The 22640-nt window shown below is 40.9% G+C and overlaps 2 protein-coding genes across 4 annotated transcripts in view; one reads left to right on the plus strand and one right to left on the minus strand.

Annotated features, from left to right (window-relative positions):
• lactbl1b (lactamase, beta-like 1b) overlaps window positions 1-6962 on the plus strand; it is a 26698-nt gene extending 19736 nt beyond the window's left edge. For both annotated transcript variants that reach the window (XM_088309456.1, XM_088309457.1), the window contains one exon: window positions 1690-6962. In XM_088309456.1, coding sequence (XP_088165582.1) covers window positions 1690-2668 — 979 coding nt within the window. In that variant the 3' untranslated portion in view covers window positions 2669-6962. The remainder of the gene's footprint in view (window positions 1-1689) is intronic.
• nmur3 (neuromedin U receptor 3) lies at window positions 6782-13494 on the minus strand. Of its 2 annotated transcripts, none has more exons than XM_088309459.1 (3): window positions 13390-13494; window positions 9556-10483; window positions 6782-8530 (listed from the first exon to the last, which is right to left on the minus strand). In XM_088309459.1, the coding sequence occupies exons 2-3, from the start codon at window positions 10418-10420 to the stop codon at window positions 8079-8081; spliced, it is 1317 nt and encodes a 438-aa protein (XP_088165585.1). In that variant the 5' UTR covers window positions 10421-10483; window positions 13390-13494; the 3' UTR covers window positions 6782-8078. The 2 variants fall into 2 exon arrangements, with proteins under 2 accessions (XP_088165585.1, XP_088165584.1); XM_088309458.1 differs by having other exon boundaries at window positions 9556-10480; window positions 13390-13451.
• Between the last annotated feature and the right edge of the window lie 9146 nt (window positions 13495-22640).

Raw genomic sequence — 22640 nt, forward strand, 5'->3', positions numbered from 1 at the left:
CACACACACAAATGCACACGCACGCACGCACACACGCACGCATGCACACGTATGTAATGTCATTCTGGATTTAATTTCTGTTTTCCCTGGCAAGTTTTATGCATGAATAACATAGCTTAATCTTGAGCACTTACCCAGTCCACGTAGGCTATATCATATAAATTCTCACCTCGGGCTGCCACGAATGATTAATTTGTTGATTGACTGGTCGTCGAGAGTAGTTTCAATTAATCGACTAATTGAGCATATGTAAATCGCAGCATGTTGCTCCTGCAAGCAGGTGCGCATATATACCATCATTATTGTTGCAGCTTGAGTTCTTTAAGGTATGTACAAATTATTAATAAATTCATTCAACAATGATAAAACTTTGACGCTTGTTCCAGTATTCCTGACCAGTTTATAAATGATGCTGCTACTTAAATTGAAGATCATTTTTAGCTGTAAATGTTCATGACATTTTAAAGCCCAATCAACTATTGTTTACACTATTTGAATCACTATGAATATTATGAAAGCGTCTAAAAGTAAAATCATTTTAATTATATTTCTCTCTTCTCAGGTTTCAAGCATTTTTTAAAATAAATGAAATTGGATGTGTAAAACTAGGACGAGAACTGTGCGAAAAGAAAATTAAAAGAAACACATGTATAGGCTTTTATTTTGTTTTATGTTATCATGATTTATCCAACACATTTTGCATTCTTATTTAGCATTTTACATTTAACATTTTTTTCAAATTAAAATGCGTTTGATTGGTGGTGCTGTTAGGACACAACCATTTCTTCAGAATGCCCTTTATTATCATACTCTGTGTACAACGAGATTGGCGAGCTTCGCTCTCCAGTGCAAATAGAGATAATAAAAATAAGACAATAATAATGGTTTCACCTTTTAGGGTCGTAACACAGCAAAGTAAATCCGTGAATTCCTGTGCTAGCCAGGCTATTTATACAATATCTGCCTCATCTTAAATACAGAAAATGCTCCTCCTTTTATTGTAGGTCACATAATAGAATTAGTGTGAGACCAATATGTTGATTTTTTTTTTTTTTTTCTGGCGCAATGCAGATACTCATTATTAGTCCAGGACGCCAAGAACCGATACCTCAACGCATGTAGTGGCAACTAGTGTGAGGTGGCAGCAGATAACATCTCAATCCTGACATGCACCAAAAGGCAGAATATTTGCCCCCCGAAAATTGATCTGACCAACAATTGATCTATCATTAATAAAAATGTATTTTTCACTCCCACTGTAAAGTCCTAAGACACCACAAGATGGTGCCAAAACCGGAGCTAATAAGAAAGCAGTCTGTGTTGAGAAAGTATGTTGCCATCGAAGAGATGCTGTCAACTAAGAGTCAACCTCATGTGTACGTCGACCACACAAAGATCTCATTCTTATTGAATATTGCTATTTGTATGAGTTGCAAAGACATGTGCACGCTTTGAAATGAAATCATCTGTGAATTTATTTTTGACAATAATCTTGGGTTTTTAAATTATTCTAAAGTGGTTTGGGACTGTAGTTTATGCTAGAGTTATGGTTTGAATTCATTTGTGTTTAAACATCCATTGTTGGAACATAACAACACAGCTTATTCATAGTCCGATCTATGGCGTTTTTTTGATAGCATTTCGCTAAATTGACTTTTGTAGTCATTCAATTTACCGTCTCTTCTCCAGGTGTCACTACAGCAACCTCGCCTTCTCACTGCTCGCACACGTGATGTCCGAGCGCGTGGTCAACGTGGACTACCAGCAATGGGTCTCGGACAACATCCTGGACCGCCTGGGCATGGAGGACACCGGCTTCGACATCACGCCAGCCCTCCAGGGCCAGGTGGCCGTGGGCGTGTACTCCAACGGGAAGCCCGCCCCGCTCTATGATTTGGGCTGGTATCGCCCGTCGGGTCAGATGTTCTCCACAGCGGCAGACCTGGCCAAGCTGGCCATGATGCTGCTGGGTGCCTATCACCGCAAACTTCTGGATCCCGACTCCTTGAAGATCATGCTCACGCCGCTGTTCAGATGCGACAAGGACTACTTCGCCAATCGCACAGGGACGCCGTGGGAGGTGAACGAGCTGCTGGGCTACGAGATGGTGCGCAAAGACGGCGACCTGGACGGCTACTCGGCCACCTTCTCCCTGTTGCCGCGACTCAAGCTTGGCCTGGTGGTGCTCATGGCCGGAGGTCGGTCCCAGAAGCAGGACGTGGTGGCCAAAGCCTACCGCCACATCATCCCTGCCTTAGAAAACGCCTTTAGGGAAGCTCGGAGGGTGCTGTCTGCACCCCCGAACCCGGAGGCCTACGCGGGCTTCTTCACCTACAGCAACATCACCTTCTACGAAATCAAAGCCAGCTCAGACGGCGTTCTCACCATGCAGCAATTCGGCCCTCAAATCGAAGAGCTGATTCCACAAATGTACCGGACCATAAAGCTCAACTACCTGGTGGAGCGCGTCTTCAAGGTGGTCTTCGAAAGGGAGTACCCCTGCGTCCTCAGGGTGGGCTCGGCCTCCGTGTCCCTGGAAGCGCAGGACGGACAACTATTCAACTTCTACGCTTACGACAAGCGCGGCATGTCCCCTGGGTTCGATGCGCCGGGGCTGAACACATACAATGTGGTCAGGATAGCACGCAAGCCGTCCTTCTCCAGCTGAGTCACGGCTATCCAAAGCAGACTTGTTAGCATCCTGGCATTGAGGGAGTTGTTACAAATGAAAGGGATTTTCGAGAGGAGGACATCTTGTGAAAGTGACTCATCCAGGCTTCTCACGATCCCTCACACCGTTTCTTGTTTTTTTTCACACTATTCATCTGCTCTCCTTTAAGTCTTTTGCGTCATCATGTCTTTATTCCCTGCCAGTGATTTGTGTTTTTACCTTGGCTGCTTGGTTGTCCGTTCAACAGCTCGAAACAAGTCAAACCACTCACTTGATACACTGTCTTCCTTCCTCCCCCATTCGCTCTTTTTACTCGATGCTGGTCGCTAACGGAAGCTGGCTGTGTTGGATACCTCTCGGGCCTGCAGACCACAGTGATATTGTCCCGTATTGTTTTTATTTCACCACTGATTGGTGGTCGACAACGCAACACCGCCACATGTTCATATCAACCTATCATGGCAGAATGGGCAAAAGAGCAAAATTTACATTTCAAACACTTCATCCTCACTGCCCAGCTTGCAACTGACAACATATGGAAAGGTGCCACCAGAAATGCTTTGGACTGCAGCCTAAGCCCTGGATAGAGAAATATTTTAACTTAGTCATACATACAGTAGATGTCTATTTTTGTTAACACATGCAGATTAGTGCAAAATTGGGAATACAGTTTAAACAGGGTGTCCCAAAAGTTAACGATGGACACTCAGCATTTGACGGGTTAGGCTTTGCTGTTTTTGGAAGCATTCATTACCTCGCTCATGGCTCACCAATTGACATGGGAATGAAGTTGCCACCTGACAAGAAATCTTTCCATCCTGTTCAGCGCCAGATGGAGAAGCTTTATGACGTCTTCAGAGCTTAACCCAAATGTCTTCAGAATACAAAAAACAAAAAAAAAAAAAACTAAGAACTTGGCCTTGACATTCCAATACTTTTGGACGGGACCCTCGCAAGCAGGGTTAGTACAAAACTGCCTGGGTTGTACTTGGGAGCAAAATAAAAAGGTCTACTAGAACAACTGAACGTTATATAGGGTTACTCAAACGCACTTGGTGACAGCTGTGTATTGACACCCACGCAGCCACATACGCAGTCATCTGAAAGTGTGCACACTTTTGCAACCAGTTATTTATTTTTACTTAACCTGATTTGTTTTTCATTTGAATTGCACTGATTATGAGTCATGTTAATGGTGAAAAAAGTTGGGAAATGTATTTGCTGGTCTGATTTCTTTTTTTTTTTTTTTTTTTTAAATGAAATTGAAAATGACCTTTTAAACAGGGGTGTGTAGACTTTTTAGCGGCCATTGCTCCCTTGCATCCGCTCTTATCATCATGGAGAGCCATTTTCAGATCTTCCAGATCCATTTGGAATAAAGCTGCAACCGCCAAATGTGAAAAAAGTGAACCTCTGTGATTACTTTCATCCAAACGAGCCGCAATTTGAAGCAAATATCCGAGATAGATGAGAAGCGCTTTTATCATCATTTTAGGACTTGGTCACGAAAAAGTGTTATCATTGCTGACAACTTGAATTATAATTTTCCTCACTTTAGCTATCATGTACTGAGTAGCCTGGAAAAGATCTGCGCGCCACTTTACTTCAACTGAACGTCGATGCCATTTTAGTGATGCATTTGTTCCGAAAAAAAATGTTTACACTCTGGTTCGTTTGACATTAAATACCAAAAGCCATTGTTAAATCAATAACTCTGATGGTCATTCAAAATGATCTTTGTAAATAGATCATTTTTGCTGCATCTTTGAAATTGCACAACCGTATACCTAATGTTTTGGCCCAGTGAGTGTTTGTTGTATTTGTGGCCGGCTCATCTCATGTGTTTATGACTCCTGTAAGAGTATTTACATGCTAAATTACTCTCCAAACAGCCTCGTGTGAAATATTTTTGACATTCACTGAGAGGCTCTTCTGGCTCTTTGCAGAGTAATCCCTGAAAATGGACTCCAATTCACTGTGACCCCCGACACGGCTCGGGATTATTCATATAATACGCTGTCGCGCAGATCGATGCTGATGCGGACACTGGCACACCGAGAGGACAGAAGTGACTTTCAGAATGCAAACGCTTAAAGTTAACCTTTTCTTTTATACGCAGCCGGCCTGCCTCAGCTACCGGGAAATAAAAAGAGGATATACTGAAAATGTCATCTGAGGTAAATGTGAAGGAAATGTTGAAACTACAATAGAAAGTGACAAGCTAGTCCATGTGAATCGAATCGTACGAGGGGGGCAGCGTATTACCAAGACCTCCAACTACGTTCAAATGTATTTGCCAGTCAAAAATGTTTACTAATGTTCACTACGCTAACTACAGTGTGGTTGCAAATTCTCCTTAAGTTGTGCAAGTAAGCCTGAAGTCTTCACATTTAAGTTTAAAGCAAGTCTCAAGTTACTTCGGCAGAAATAAACCTCCGCTAAATTACAAGCAAGTCGAGTCAAGTCACGATTTGGGTTTAGCGATTCATAAGTCAAATTGTTCAATATTGCTCTATCACAAGACACATAAGGCACTTCGCACATTTGTTTAATGTTTTCATACCATTCTCTGGATTATATATGTAACCAACCATGACGCTATCAAGTAAAAAAAATCGAGGCAATCGAGCATAAAAAAAATCACACAGCCGTGACCATTTTGCCTCTGTGAGGCTCTGTTGACGTTTATGGATGAACCCTTTGAATTACCCATTTCCCTTTAACCATTTATCATATTACTATCCAGCTATTATGACCACTCAAAGCACAAGTGTTCACAGAAAAAAAAACATGCCATTCTTGGACTTTTTTTTTTTTCCACAACAAGGATGACATGATTCCAATCTGATCCAACTCAGATCCTTTGCGTCTGCTGGTGGTTTAAGCCTGGGAGCAGCAGGTGGAATCTAAGATGAGCTGGTGGAATATGCAGGGAGCTTTTAGACAAAACCAATTACATTAAGCAAATAAAATTGCCCCACACATCCTCGTCTAAGTGATTGTACAAGAGAGTCAGACATGAATAGCGAGCAGCATCATGGCGAAGACATTTGATTTTACATTAGCATTCAGACAAAAAAAAAAAAATCTGCCCTTGTCCGTATGTCATCTTTCCTAAATGTCCTCTGGTCTCCATTGGAGTCCAGCGCTACATTAGTTGCGCTAATTGAGTTGAGACTGCATCAGATTTTGCTATGATGATGTTGCAGACTCTGACTAGGAGGCTTGATTAGCCGCCACACAGGCCAGACACACGCTTTTAACACTGACTGTAATGTGCGTGAGATTTGTCCTCTCCACAGTTATTAATAACCACCATCTCGGAAAAAAAAAGATGAGAAGTTATTCATGATGCCTAAAAAAAAAAAAAATCCACAGCAAAGGCACCTGCGTGCAATGAATTTTTGTTTTTACCGACTGTATGTGCACGGCGGCCTTGAGCTGAAATTTTAGTGTGTGTGTGTGTGTTTGTGAACTCATTGTGAAGCGCTTTGAGTACCTTAACTCATTCACTACCAGCCAAGTAAAAAAAAAAAATGATCTTTGACGTCTTTAGCCATCAATGGAAGTAAATGAGTTAATAGGTGGAAAAGCGTTATACAAGTGAAAGACCATTTACCATATATAAGATGTATTTTTTTTATGTCCCCAAAAATGAAAATGATCTATTCGTGTATTCAAATTCTACACTTAATTTCCTTTAAAATTATTTATAATGTGTGGAAACCCCCCAAAGATTGACAGAGAATATCAATGTAGTTTTGTTGAAAAGCCTCGCATTTAAAGCTTTTGCAAATACAGCTTTCAAAAGTCTATAGCAACCAGTACGTAGGAAAAAGATATTGACCCCAAACTTTCAGGAAGTATTGAAAGACCACTTGTAAATAAATTCCAATTGCAAGCAAGGACATCATTTGAGATTTTAACCTTTTAAAATCTGAGAAAGTTTAACATCTCAGAAGATGAAATGGGGGAAAAAAGGAAGATTTGGTCTCAATTCAAAAAACAACTGAAGATTCCATCAGCCTTACAAATAATTTTCTGAGGCATCATCTCCCAAAGTTTGCTAATTTTATAGTTGCTACTTTGCTACTTATATTTGTGTTTTTTTTGTTTTGTTTTTTAATGAGGTTAATTACTGCAATGGGAAATTAATTGTAGATTTTGGTGTCACAAGATGATTTGGCTTTTGATGTAACCAGATAGTTTATTGGTATTTTATAATGGTTATATCTCAATTGCTTTTGGCCACATCAAGAAAATAAAAATGATTTGATGGTTCAACACATATTTTTGCATTCAACGTATTACATAATGAACATATCAAGACTTTATACATACAGTCCAATATTTGCATGTTACTCCAAATATGTGCATCATAGGCTGGGCATGAAGGACAATCACAAACATTTATTAGTTTATCTGCAAGGTAAACCGTGTTGAAATTTAATTTGATTTTCATCCCACTTAAATCAGCATTAGAACTCTCCCAAGTATGTCGGATGCTCGTCACTGTACGGAACTGATGTGTTATCACGCATTGCATGAAATGACCACATCAAAGACTGATCGTAACATTACAATATCTTTACATTACATTATTACATTACAATATAAAATAAAAGGCATATCGATGAAAAAAAACAATTCTATCAAAATGCTGATGTGCTTGCATGTAAACAACGAAGCGTGAAAGGACCCCATGTTTGTGACATCATTGTTGTGGTCCATGAAAACATTATATTAAAAGTCGAAATGGACTCGGTAAAGAAAGAGGTCCTGGAACTGACGATCAACCATATTTGGTTTCGAACATTGGCTGGTGTCCAAATCATGATGCCATTTGCATCTGCTCTGTGTTTAAAAAGACCGTTTTCCTTTCTCGTGTCTGCTGTTCGAATTCGTCCTGGGTTCATTATAGTGTATGCAACCATACTGTCAGGTGTAAACAAGAACAAGTTTGCTTATTTACCGATGTACTTTGTCTTGCACAATGGAAGTGAACAGAAACACTAAAAATCAGATTCCCAAAGGTTGCAGCCCTGCCACAGATAAAGAAGCAATTGTCCCCCAAAACGCCCAGCATGGTTTGAATTGCCTTGAGTGAGTCGTCTCCCATGTTGTCGCTTCGTGTCAATCCTATGATGGACAGGCAACCAGTCCAGCTTGTTTGACATAAAATGCTTACAAGGGTCAGTTTTAGTCCCACAAGACAATGTTATCTCAGAACACCAAAGAAATTCCTTCCTACCCGTCAAGACATCCTACCAATGCCCAGTGTGCTTGTACATTCATGCTCACAACATCGATAATGATTTCCCAGGAATTGTGTAACTTTTTGTCCTACCTGTCATGCATTTCGTTAAACACGGTGAAACGTGGGTGACGGTCCGGGTTAAAGTTAAGGTTAGGGTTGGACTGTCAAATCAGCCTCTGGCAGCAAGTTTCTCACGGGTAGGACATTTTTGCAGAATATTGTCTCTTGGCAAGCACTTGAGAATAATACAGTGTCCAGTGCCCGTGTCGTGGGCGGAGACAGTAAGCGGATCAACGAGTCCTGACCTCCGGTCTGGACCCTGGAGGCGGAGAGGACCAGTGAACCTTTCGGGGGCTGCGGAGAGTCCGGTTCGCCGCCCCGTGAGCACACGAGGTCGCGGAAGCACTCACGGAATCGTGTGGAGATCAAGCTGTAGATGACCGGGTTGACGGCAGAACTGAGGTAGAAGAGGACCCCCGACAAGATGTGGACGTACTGGTAGATATTGTGCATTAGGTCTGTCCACTGACGCACGGAGCTCCACAGCAGACGCTCCATGTGGAAGGGCGCCCAGCACACGCCGAACACGGCCACCACAATGGCTGCAGGATGAAGACATCAGTTGGTTTAAAACAAAAAATCTACAGCAGTAGTTGTTCCCATGTTGGTTAACAAATGTGCCTTTGCCTTGAGTTTTTATTAAGTACACTGTCTTTGCTGTGGACCAGACAGCAGATGGGGCTTTGGTACAAACGATACCTGATGTCTCTCTAAGCCGCAAAGCTCAGTCGAGGCACTTTTGCAAATAGCAATGATCTGTGTTAGAAATGGGCGACATGCCTTTCCCCATGTTTTTGACTATTGGGCGCATGCCTCGGCAATAGTGGCGTGGATTACAAGATAAAAACCTGGCGTTCTGTCAATTTCACCCAAAAGCCCAACATTCCAAACTTTTTGTAAGTCGTGTATGTGCCCTGCGATTGGCTGAGGGGGCAGTCCAGGGTTTACCCTGCATCTGACCCAAAATCACCCGGGATAGAGTATAGAAAATGGTTAGATGGAGAAGGAGTGTTTTGAACACGCACTCCTTTGTGTGTCGGATTAAGTTCACCTTTAAATGTTATAGTGCATTTTAGGTTCATTGTGAAATTTCAACCAACAAGCTGATTTATAATTTCATGATTTATTCAATTCAATTCATTGTGCTATACCTGGTGTGCCTTCCTTAGCCACCTGTGGGCAGTATAATACTGTCATGGTATTATGCATGTGGGTAGAAGGGGGCAGTACAAGACATAATGGCATACCCTGTGATGGATAAAAACAAGAGGAATACTCAACTTAATTTTTATTTCACAAATGCAATATTACTCAAAATTCGGTGTTTAGACTAGTGAGGCCAACATTTTTACTTCAGTCTTCCACTTTCAAGAGTTCATACACAAGCATTTGGTGCTAAGTGTTAGCCCGTCAATATTATTTTGTGTTAGCATTAAGGTAGCAGAGGCCTTCTTAATGACAAGTTGTTTTGTCGTTATGTAGGATTTTAGTTTGGCCCTTAACTGCTTGTCGTAGTGTACTCCCTATTCTCCAGCACTTAACAAATACGCATTGAAAGAAAACTCACAAAGCATCTTGACGACTTGCGTCCGGCGACCGCCCTCGTCGTGGACACTCACACGAGCGTCGCTGCCCCATTTCTTCCCAAGGTAGCCTTGCCGCAGCTTTCTTTCCCTGCCCAGGTGCAGGCCCATGACCAGGTAGAGCACGCTGATCACCATCATGGGGATGAAGAAAAAGCAGACGGTGGTGATCTGCATGAGCATGTGGTACATCCACAGTGGCTTGAGTACGGTGCAAATGGCCGACTCGCTCATGTGGCCCGGGAGGTAGAAGATACCGTGCAGAGATGTGTTGGGTACAGCGCACACCATGGACCCCGCCCACAAGGCACCAATGACCCGCTTGGCGTGCCTCTTGGTGGTCAGGTAGCGGGTCTTGAGAGGGTGCACCACCGCAATGTATCGCTCCACGCTCAACGCCGTGACATTAAGGATGGACGCGAAGCAGACAGTCTCAAAGATGAACGTCTTAAAGTAGCAGCCGCCGGCTCCGAACGGGAACGGGTAGTTCTGCCACAGGTCGTAGATCTCCATAGGCATCCCGAAGGCCAGCATGAGAAGGTCAGACATGGCCAAACTGACCAGGTACAGGTTGGTGGGGTTGCGCATCTTCTTGTGCTTGGCCACCACGGCGCATGTCAGAAGGTTCCCGCTCAAGCCTACCAAGAAGATGAGCAGGTAGACGCCGGCAACCGGGAGGAAGAAGGGAGAGCGTTTAGGGCCGAGGATGTCCAAGAGGTTGGGTTCAATGAAGAAGCTGGTGCTAGCAGTGGTGGTGGTGGTGTTTCCCACGGTGGAGTTGGACGACATGCTAGCGTTACTGAGTGGTCTGCAGACGTTCGAAGAGGGACCTTGCCAAAAGAGATCCATCTCTCGGCTGGAGGAAGGAGTGGGGAGCAATCAGTACTTTGTCAGGTTGCTCACATGGATCTGCTTCGAACACACAAAATAAGATGATTGTGGATACTCTCATTCATCAAAGTCATTTCTTTCTCTAAAGGCCACACGTGTCCAGCAAGCCATGTCCATAGAAGAGATGTGAAAATGCGCTGAATGAATTTAGTTCTTGAGAAATAGCTTTAATTGTACTGATCTGCTAGCTAACCGCCAATCCCAGTGCCTGTTTAATCCAACAACCTGACAGAATTCTACATGTTGAATCAGCCGAACACGCCCCCCCAAACGCCCCACCAACGGCTCTGACTTTACGACATTTTGTGCTTCACCAAACAAATAGTGTGTACCGACTTTTCGGCGGCTGACGTCGGATTGGTGTGTCGAGTGCTTGATTGAATCAATCGCAACTGGAATTTTTTTATTTCGTCTCTCTCAAGGCTTCATCAGTTGACACAACAAGGCTTGGTGAGGACTGACAATGCTTTGAAAGAGGAGTGAGGGAAGCTATTTATGTGAAGATAGAAAGACCATCTTACGAAACCACTCATCACCCCAAATGCAATACTGTCCTTTTATCCTTTCCCAAGAGACTTCAGCCTTCAAGAAAAAAACAAAAACACAGTCCTCCTTGACTGCAGAGGTGGCTCAACTACCGTTTTACAACAGAAGGGAATATGAATGAGACAATTTCCCCCTAACAACTTGTTGACAGACAGAGGCCTCTCTGTGAGGCATCTAAACACGAGTCGTTTTGCATCCCAAAAGAAAGAAACCGTTGGCGGTGGCGCGGTGTGCCTCCAACTGGTTTTCCACACTAACGCAAGCTAGTCAGTCCTAACTAAGACTTTTTGAATGAACTAATTAAGCCTTCTCAGATGAGAGGTGAAACATTTAAATGAATGGAAACGAGCCCCGCCTTTCAATATATCCCATATTTTGTCTTTATCCTTATCCTCTTTCTGTAATAACATAATCTTCCTTAAATGACACTCAATGTATTTATGGATGAAAAAAAGTGATAGAGTACAACATATTGTATGAGAAACCTCAGAATATGCACAGTACACGGCACAACATACCTTTAAAATCAGAAAAAATGGGTAGGAATATCTATGATATTAAAAGGTTTGAAATGTACAATGAGAGAAGTTTAATATTGGCACACTCACAATGAATTGTGAGGACACACCCAATATGTACACAGTATGAAATATCTTTGCAGTCTGTCGTATGGATGTGAAGGGTTATCCATGATGGAGAGAAACGTTAGCTCGGTGATCCCTCGGTCCCTGACAGACTCAAACATCTCTGTATTCAGCCCCATGATGACAGCAAACTTCGTAATACCTTTTTGTTTTGTAATATTTATTCTTTGGCATCCCTGGCTTTGATGCTGCGCCGTTGTCAGTGATGAAAAATCCATCCCAAATAATAATGACTTTTCTATAGCGCCTTTCAAGGGAACAAAGGATGTGAGATTTACTGAGGCATTAAAACCTGATTTTAACTAAATCGATTCACGTCACATGTCATTTTTAAAAACATTTTGTTTATTGTTGGGGATGGTCCTTTGTGGGTTGTGAAAGAAAAAAAGTCCCCAAAAAAACCATCTCGGTCAGTCTAATGCCAAATGGTAAGAAAATTGTCACAGATTTTTTTCTGTAGCAGCACAGTGTTGTTTGCGGTTGAGCCATCTGCTTCACGCTTCACAGGTTCTGACTTTAAAACTTGACTTGAGCCTGCAATGTGTGTTATTTTTCCTGTTTCTGCCATTTCGCATTTTGTTTCCATACTGTACTCTATGAGACTGAACTGTCATGTTATAATTCGATAAGTACCTTGGCGTATTGAACACAATATACAAAAAGCCAAAGAAAAAGCAAATTGCCTGACCTGACCTCCTTTTCCTTAAAAATGTCGTCTGTACTTCAAGTTAAAATCAGTCAAATGTTCGAAAGACTGCCTTCCACTTGGACTTTGGCAGTACAGAGTAATCATGGTTAGCACATCTGTCTCACACTCGACAGTTCTGGATTCAAATCTTGCCTCAAGCCTGCTGCGTTTTCATGTTACGATTTCTGGCATCTACTATAGATTGAGCGATGAATTTGTGATTGTTCTGAAACTACGAGGAGTCCAGCCATTCATTTTTTAAAGCGCTTGCCCTCATTAGTGTCTATCCCAGATGACTTTTAGCAAGAGAAGCAGGAAGTGTCCTTGATTGGTGGCCAGCCAATGGCAGGGCGCATTATCAATCAACAAGGATTCCCACTGACATTCAAGCCTATGGACGATTTAGAGTCTCCCATAAACCTCAGAAGTATGGTTTGGTAATGCGGATGGAGAGTGTGCAAATTCCACACCGGGAGGCGGGAGCGAGATTCAAACCCAGAACATCAGAAGTGTGAGCTAGATATGCTAACCACTCGTCAAGCAAGAAATTGTAGACGAGTGTGCTTCTTAGCTCGTGGAGATATTCAGGAAACAACTGGCGGGCAGAGAGAAACAATTGCCCTCTTTTTATGGTCCTGCTTACTAGGAAGAAAAAGAAACTGACTGATGCAGGAAGGCAAAATTACCTTTCCCCTCCAAACTAATGAGCTTTAAATGTGTTCTATCAACTTGTGCTGCTCCGAGGATGATTGAAATTAGATACGCCGCTCTGATGAATCTCAATCACTTCTTCTCGTTCCACCTCAAGGTTAATTAGGCTCCCTCATGTGCATAATACACGATTGACCCTTGACTCTTCCAATGTGAAACTAAACCTGCAATGTTAAGATATTGTGCTTTAGATCATTAAAGCAAAATTATCAAAGGGTGGTATTTATGGTCAGTAAAAAATGTTTCGCCCCCTGAAAACCTTTTAGCATCAAAACAAGAATAATCAAGATAGGCAATCATAAACACAAATTAATTAAATTTCATGAATTAAAACTCACCTTCGGATTGTGCAGCGCTGCAAAGCGTCTTCCTTTGACGTGCACACATGCAACAGTGCAATAGTAAGTGGCGGGAGGAGGATGAGGAGGCGCATCCTCCCTACCTACCATGTCATACAGAGGAGAGAGAGGGCCAAGGAACAGGGGGCGGTGGCTTTAGCAGGTAACCATAAAAGATACATGAATAAAATCAAGCAGGCAACAAAAGGGCTCATTCAAAATGAATAATGGTGCACAGCACAGTACAGTACCATTTTTTTGGCATTGTACTGTCCACTGCCCACTAGTCACCAAAATGGCATGTTGGAGCAACAGGTGGTGCTATAACCCCTTCTAATGAGGCTGAAGAAAGTCATTTCATTCACATTTCAGTTGACTCGTTGCATTGTGGGCTCGCGGGTGCCTCACAGTCAATGAGTTGTGGGTTGGAATATAGATTCCTTTATTTTTGTGGGTCGGGGGGTTGGTTCTGCATGTGCTCCAGCTTCCTCTCCAAAAATCATACATTTTGTTCATTGAAGACTTATAGTGTACATTTGTTTGTGTATACAGTATGTAACCAACAATTGACTGGCGACCAGTCCAGGGTGGACCCCGACTTGTCTGGCCAAAGGTCAGCTGCGATAGACTTCAACTAACCAGGACAACATTGTTTGTCTACAGCAGCGGTTCTCGAACAACAAGTACCACCCAAAAAAGAATTCACCTTCCAAGTACCGCAATAATGACCATCATTTAAAATCCAGGGTAGGCAATAATATTTCTAAAGTTGTAATATTACTAGGAAAAAATTATGTAATTTTCCAAGAATGAATGTGGAAAAACTTCAAATTTCCCACAAATTAAGTCGTAATATTATGAGGGGGAAGAAATGCATGGCAAAGTTGTGATATTAAAGCAAAGACGACACTCCAAGATTTACAGTGAAGATGTCAAAATATTCTGGCGAAAAAGACTTGGGCTCAGAAAATTTGTTTGGGTTTTTTACACATTAAAACACATGACAATGATAATTAAATTAAATGCACCCCCCCCAAAAAATCAGCAAATAATTTGCTGATTTTTATCTCAGTTTTAAAGTTAAGCAAATACTAAGGAACAAAGTAAATTAGCTGTCATTTTGCCTGCAAGCTTTAAGGGAACAAAAAAAGTTTTTACAGTAGTAAAAGAAAAGTTATTTTACAGTATTTTTATTTTCACACTATCATATAGTTTGTAATTAATCGACTAAATTAATCAGTCATCAGAATTTTATCTCGCCAAAATTCAGAATTGGCAAAAATCCTTTGGAGTCGCACAAATAATAACAAAACAATTTGACTGAATAGAACACAATTTCAAATTCAACAACAATAAAGTTATCTTAAATGAATAAAACATTTGTAATTTATGAGGATTAATTAAAAAGTGACAGAAAAAAATGAGTCTTTCAGGAATGTCGAAATGTTATATGCAAAAACTACTTTTAGAATTTTTTTTAAAATATACTGTACATAAAAAGTAAATAAAAATTGGACCTTAATACAACTTTAAAAACAAACAGCATTTAAAGATTTAACATAAATTTATTGCACTGAAAAATTAAATACAACATTTGCATACCTCACAAGCAAGCTGCACTGGTGCTATACTTAAAGAATTACTGGTTCACAATATAGCGTATGTGCCTCGTTAGGACAAGTGCAATTAATCAAGTGTTTACCGAAAAAGGTTTTGGTTTCACGGTCGTGCATGGCCATGTAAAGGGTTGTGAAAGGTCATTTAAGTCAGTGGACTTGTTATCGCCATTGTCAAAATGCATTGAGATCCATTTTACTTTAGAGAGGCCATTGTGATTAATCTGTTCACGCTGGCTTTGTAGCTAGTGACAGGATGACAGCATCAGTCTGAACGGCACGCATAAGTCTAAAAGTACATCCATAGGTTGAGATGACAGAAAATCCTTGTACGGAAGAACGTAATCGCAGTAACGTCAAGGCTCTTTGCGGTGATGTTCAGAGTGTCTTTCAAAGCTCTCCCTCTGTCCTCGTAGCGGCACATAATTAAAACTTAAGTGACGCTGAGGCTCATTTAATGGCGGTGAGACTCGATGCAGCGTGACTTTCATGAAAAGTTGTGTCGTTTTAAAAGACTCGACCTTTAGCTGCAGTTATGGTTCATAGATTTCAATGGAATACACATAGACAATTGGGGACACAAAAGTGTGGTCTCACACAAGCAGAGCCATAGCATACTAATACAATACTGGACACTCTTTGTTATTGATCAATGTCACATGGTTGATTGACAAATCAAATTGATAGCCATGTTTTTTTTTCCATTATGGTGACAAGATGGTGGCGATGCTGTCTAGACTAAGGCCGTCTTTGAATGGTCATTTTTGTTAACTAATTCACTACCAATACAGGTAAAATGAACGCACTTTTTTGGCTTCTATACCCGTCGATGGCAGTGAATGAGTAAAGGAAAGTCAAGCCCCAAATTTTCCTTTCAATAATACGTATGTTATATGCATCTTCATTAGTCGAAACATGGAATTTTGATTTATATTGCATCTGCGAAATATGAGTTAAACAGCAAAAATCCACCCGATTTTAGCCATCTCAGGGGGCGGCCATTTTCCAATTTCTCTCGAATGAAAATTACATCATCGTTTCTCAGGGCAAATGGCCAATCACAGCTCAGCTTCAGAAAACAGTTCAGTCGTGATTTTTATTATTTTGTAGATTTTATCTATATTTAAAGTAATATATATGTAATACACCTAGTTGGGTATCACATGGTCCGATGAGCCATCCAAAACATCACTGAAAATTGCAGCGCCCTCCAGCAATTTAGCGCAGGATAGTCTTCTGTGGCGGGGGTGGACACGTGTAAGCGACGTAACAGGGGAATGACAGTCCAAGAGGAGGCCAAGGATGATGAAGAAACCGCGGCAAAAACTGAGGGCGGAAAAAATGTGGGCGGCAAATGTGTGCACAGCGTAACAGTAACAAGGAAGGCATTCAAATTCAAATGGATTTGAACGCATTAAGAGGTCAAGAAATTGAAGCTTTTAAGTCTTGATAATGCGCAGCTATGAAGTGAAATTTATTTTATGTCATAAAGCATCTTCCAAATTATAAAGCGGAGAAAATACCAAAATGTGCAAAGCAGCTGTCTGGGCAAAAGGTGCCATCTTTAAATTGCAAAATATTCTGTTTTGATTAACGTTTTTTTTTTGTTTGTTTTTTTGTGTTTGTTTAACAGATGTTCATTATGTTGATGACTTAAGTATTAATCTACATCCATTCATCCTTTATCCAAGCTTCTTCTCCTTACAAGGTCACAAGCTTGCTGGAGCCTATCCCAGCTGTCTTCTGGCAGTTGGCGGGGTACACCCTGGACTGGTTGCCAGCCAATCGCAGGGCACACAAAGACAAAACAACCATCCGCTCTCACACTCACACCTAGGGCCAATTTTGAGTGCTCAATTTGGCTACATCCATGTATTTGGAATGTGGGAGGAAATTGGAGTACCTGGAGAAAACCCACATACGAACTCCATACAGGAAGGCTGGAACTGGAATCGAACGATGCACCTCTTAACTGTGGTGCTGACGTGCTAAACCAGGGGTCCTCAAGGGCCGGTATCCTGCAGGTTTTCCAATTCTCCCAGCTGCAACACAGCTGATTCAAATGATCAGATAATCAGCAAGGTCTACAAAAGTTAGATGACGATCGTTCAGGTGTGTTGCTGCAGGGAAAGATGGAAAACGGGCAGGACATCGGACCTCGGGGAACAGGATTGAAGACGCCTGTGCTAAACAGTCTTCCACCATGCCGTATTAATCAGTTCAGGAAATTAAAAAAAAAAAAGGAAAAAGAAAAGAAAAAACACTCAATTGGAAGTGTTCCAAATTTTGGACTGGAGCAGTCATTTGTTCAAATTACCTATAATTGTACATTATTATGAGTGATATTCATTTTTGCGAAGACATTGATCCTGTTAATGATTTCTCACAGTAATTATCAGCAATTATTTAACACGGTCTGACACCACTGCTAGGTCTCCATATGCAACCCTTTATCTCTATAAAAATCAATGTATTTAATATTATCGCAAGCCACTGTAATATTTTACAGGTTGAAAAATAGCACTACACCTAAACGTAGGAAAACGAAAAATACAAAAAAGATCTGAGTTTATCCGAATGTTGAAAAACAGTTCTTAGATATTAAATGTCAATATTTTTAACTCAAAAACAACTAAAATAGGCGGTGATTCATTCACTTACCACTAGAGGAGCTCACATACCACTGGCAGTACTCATGCCACCGCTTAGAACGAAGGTTCATTGTCTACGCTTATCTTGCCGCGGTTCGCAAAGTTACAGCAGCAAAGTTTTACTTCTGCGCATTCGAATCACATTTCATCTTATTCATGTCTGTTTGTTTGCACAAAAAATATAAACGTCATCCTGCCAGCATTCCGATGTGCATTCATAAGAGTCCCTGTCAACATTTGAAATATTCTCCTGATATAAAAAGTGTGCAGAAGTGATGATTTACGCTCGAGGCAAATAGAACTCCGGCCTGTGTGAAAATACAACACGGCAGCAGGCGCTGTGTGTTTTGTTGCCTCCATAAAATCTCACAAATATGAACGCATTCGTATGGGAACAAAGACTGTTGGGTTCACATAACATCAACTGACCTTGACCACTTTGTCATTTTGACTGGTCTGATTGTAACCAAGACGATGCACTGTCAGTGACAATGACAAGATAATGAAAAAGTGGCTTTTATGAGATGACATGACATACAGTTATTTAACACATTTGCAAAGTTCAATTGTTTTACAGCAGTAAATATAAAAAAGCGGATGCAGGTCACCGCTATCATTGCTTCTGTTCTTTTTGTTACGATTACTTTTATGAAGATGAAGCCAGGACTGGGATTCACAATCGGGGTATCAAGTGACAATATGAAATTCAAATGATAGTTTCAAAGTACATTTGCGAGCCGAGTTTAGGGTTTCAAATTAGTGGTTAAAACCAGAACTCCGTTTTTAAATTAGGTTTGCAAAACAGGGTTGAGAGGGTTGAAAAAATAATAATTTGGAGTTGTAATGTGAGGTTGGAAGCAACTGATAAAGGAGGTTTGAAATCCAAGTTTGAAGTTTCAAATCAGGTTTTCGTCTGGTTTAGTGTTTCACGTCGGATAGGGTTTCAAGCCTTAGTTTTGAGTTAAAAGAAGAGTTGCGGTTCCAAATTCAGGTTTCAAGCAAGGGTTATTGTTTAAAATTAGGGTTTGAGGCTTGTGCTCGGATTTCAAATTTAATTTGGCACAAACTTGCGACAGCAATTGAAAGCGTTTTCCAAATAAAAGCGATGAGACGAAAGAGTGTTTACAAAGAAACTGTTATTTTATGGGGGCAAAGTTCACAAGCAGAGTAAAAATGCGAAATAAATTATAATTTTGAGAAGAGCATCCAAGTCAGGAAAAAAAGTCTCAAATTAGTATGATTCAAATTTTTGTTTGGAATTGCAGAAGCAGAATAAATTAAAGGAAAGCTCCTGACAGGATAATACCTCCTTTCCTTCTTTATTTATTTATTAACGGCCACTCTAGCCACCATAGGATTCAGTTAGGTTTCTTGTACTAATCATAAGTTTTTCAAATTCATAGTCATTTTCAAGAAAGTACCCTTAGGAACGTTATCTTAGGTATGCATTGTTTTGAGTGTGAGCTACTTTCCAAGTGGCTAAAACCAGTTAATTTTAATCTCCTATAGGTTCGGGCTGTGGAAATGAATTCCTTTTATGGTGACATCTTGGGTCATCCTCCAGGAGGCAGACTGGATTAGCAACACAGCACTGAGCTACACAATAAGGCAGAGTTGCAGAACACCACAATGGACTCCAAATTTGATGTTTGGAATTCATTCTGAATTGTAAAACACACACATTTTTTGGGGCTTAAACAGTCTTTTAAGTTGGAACAACGTCAAAATATAGATTGTTAACACAACAAAGAAAGTACATTGATCCATTACTAGTGTATATCTTTACTAGTTCAGTTTATATATTTTTTGACGAGGAAACGGAAATTAGATATAATTTTCTTTTTTATCAATTAATTTTGGAGAAATTAGGAAATAAGTAACTTGAAAAACACCTACTTTAAATGAGGCATATGGCCACACCCCCTCTGCTCTCACAATTTTCTGCAAGCGTCGCAGTTACTGATTACAAACTCTCTATTGGAAATCATTGTACTTTCATATCTTATAACATCCAAAAATGATGATCAGTTGGCACACACACCGAAGCTGGCGGCTGCAAGCGGTGTCGGACAACGCACACGACAGCTTGGGAAGCAACCCAAAGCTAATTTTGTTGCACTAACGCCTTTTGTTTTAACGTCCTGAAGTGAATTGTTGTTATAATCCGTGTCGTTATCCAATGTCAACCAGGGAGGGATGGGGGTGATAAAGATCCATGCTCGCCTGCACGCCGCTGTCAGCCGCCTTCTGTCTCCTGAGAGTTGACACGACTTCAGCGTAGCTAAATGTCCGAAATATAACCAGTCATGCTCTTGTCTGCTTCAGACTGTGTAAGTGGAGAAGCAATCCGCACGGTATTTTTGATTTTATGAGATGACGTTTGGTGTCAATAACATTTTGGGGGGCATTTTAGCACTGATCCCATTTTTACATGCAAACCTATTACATAAGTGCCAATGATAACGTCAATCAAGCGTCCCTTTAAATTTCCAAAGTAGGAATTCAATCCAGGGTTAGGCTTTTAAAGTAAAGCTTCAAGTGAATGTTAAGTTTTCAAATTAGGGTTTGGTGCCAGTGTAGTAAATCAATGTGTCAATACTGCAAGCATTTCCACAATAGCGGACTGCTGATGAGATTAGCACATAAAGCTAATATAGCATTTGGCGTGCAACTTCACTTCCTGTTGCAACTTTATTTAAAGAATCTTGTTATTGTATGACGTAAGCTGTACAATTTTGATTCGGCAGACCTGCCCGTGCTGGATAATACCTTGCGCTCCTTGATGTTACCCTGGTGGGCTCAATGTTGCCAAATGTTGATGTTTTCCTCCCTCTCCAGTCTTGCTTTGCAACACAGTCTAGAATGGCACACTTGCTTATAATTAAAAGACATAAATGTACTCGCACTCAGAGGAAGTGTTAGCTCCATGTGAGTCTGCACGACTTTTACATGCCCCTGACCAATTATCGTAATGCATTCATATTGACTTGTATTCAGCGTTTCAATGAAATAAATCCACAAATGTAAACACCAGTGATACCCAAATATGTATCAACCTAATCAATGAAGCCGCCTAATAATAATTAACTCGAGTAACACTGCTCTAATTGTTTGGGGCAAGCCGTCTATTCTGGCTCATTTTCCATAGCAGATAAGTCCGTCACACCTGCGCGGTAACTTTGTGTAGTTTATCAAACAAGCGAGGAGATCATTAATCTTTGATAATACTTTGTGATACAGTAGGAGCTCAGAGCACAAGTTGTGGAGTGGTACATGCTGCTGCATCCTTCTGTAATATCATTAAAGAGGGGAGGCAATGGTTGCGGTGTCGGGGGTTCACCCTGAGGAAGATATTTTTTATTTGTCATATTAGAATTATAGTGTAATTGCACATCCACTCCAGTAGGTGTCTGTGTTGCACGATGGCATCACAGTGCAGAAGTCATGGGATTGATTCCAGTCTCCAGCCTTCCTGCGTTGAGTTTGTATGTTCTTCCCGTGCCTGCCTTGGTTTTCTCCAGGTACTCCGGTTTCCTCCCACTTTCCAAAAGACAACATGCATGGTAGGTTGATTGAACACTCTAAATTGGGCCTAGGTGTGAGGGTGAGCGCGGATTGTTGTTCGTCTTTGTGTGCTCTGTGATTGGCTGGCAACCAACCCCGCCCACTGTCCAAAGACAGCTGGGATTTGGGTCCAGCACCCCCACCACCCTCGTGACGAGAAGCGGAACAGATAATGAATGGATAGATAAAAATAAGTGGCACAAGGCAAGGCAATTTTAACGCTAACGTTAGTGCAGGCGCTTGCACTAACGCAATACAACCTGACCTGCTCTGCCTCTGCCAGCATTATAGACCGCAACAGTTGGTCCTGAAGGGTCACCATGGCAACAGCAACGGGGATGATCTGGTTATTGATGCAATCATGATTTTTGTAAATGCAGGTGTTTGTGAATGTCATGCCTGTGTGCGAAATAAGCGCGGCTGATTTATAAAAGAAAAACAAAAATCCAGGAGTTTAATTTGCTTTTTATGGCTTTGTAATGAAAGCTTGCTGGATTGAGCCTCATCTCATCAAAAGTCACAGCTTGAAGCTTGACTTTCTACAGAACAAAGAACTTTAAAATGTCATTCATAACGTGTAGAACTCTACTCAGTTCCTTCAGCTGTGCTTAAGTTAATAATAATTCTAATGTCGTGTACTTTTGCATACATTTGACCATGTGCAACGCAAGCATGTTTATATTGATTATCAAAAAATTTAAAAATAATAATTTGGGGTGATAAGGGTTGGCATTTGACAGTGTTAAATAATCTCTTTATGACTATTATATAACACGCTTGAGCTTGTCAACTTTATAGCTTTGTATCTGACCTTTAAAAACGGGTTCACGACCCTTTCAAAAGTACCAGATAAGAAAAAAGTTAGACTCTTGACATATTTAATTATCTCTCACTTAGCTATAGATTATTTAAGAATAACAAAAAACTATAGATTTGAACTTGGCTCGTACAACTTGCAGATTAAAAACTCTTCAACAATAAATGAAACACCCACATTGTACTGTAGTTCCAATTTATTATTGTTCCCCGTTAGTCCTGTAGGTGTCAGTAGAGTACATTTCGAATTGTTACAGGTTGTCCAAACACATTGAGAAGATTTAAAATGTCATTTCCACCATCTGTACATAGAACAATGGTTAAAAGCAGAAAAAAATACTTCATTTATTATTTGTGTTAAAAGTTTGCTCCCAGATGGCTAAAAAGACCAACACAGGTTCACAGTATCATGAGGAAGGAAGACAGTGTTTACAAAGCCACTGGAGGGAAGGTCAGATAAACAATCAAAAATGTATTCTTTTCACGTGTAGGCTGATGATTTACTCACCTCCAGTTGCAATGTTTGTATTTGGTGTTAACCTTTTAAATACGGTGTCATTAAGAGACCAAGAGCCACTTTACCAAACGTAGTCAATCTTGACTA

Source organism: Idiotropiscis lumnitzeri, chromosome 11, assembly GCF_059441095.1.
Source record: "Idiotropiscis lumnitzeri isolate Australia: NSW breed Sydney's pygmy pipehorse chromosome 11, RoL_Ilum_1.0, whole genome shotgun sequence".
Classification (NCBI taxonomy): domain Eukaryota; kingdom Metazoa; phylum Chordata; class Actinopteri; order Syngnathiformes; family Syngnathidae; genus Idiotropiscis; species Idiotropiscis lumnitzeri.

What these genes read in the sequence shown, in the direction of transcription:
- nmur3 (XM_088309459.1), bottom strand. Translation starts at nt 10,420, where the DNA reads ATGGATCTCTTTTGGCAAGGTCCCTCTTCGAACGTCTGCAGACCACTC. An exon ending in GCAAGTCGTCAAGATGCTTT is followed by an intron (nt 8,531 to 9,555) that starts GTGAGTTTTCTT and finishes TTCATCCTGCAG; the next exon opens with CCATTGTGGTGGCCGTGTTC.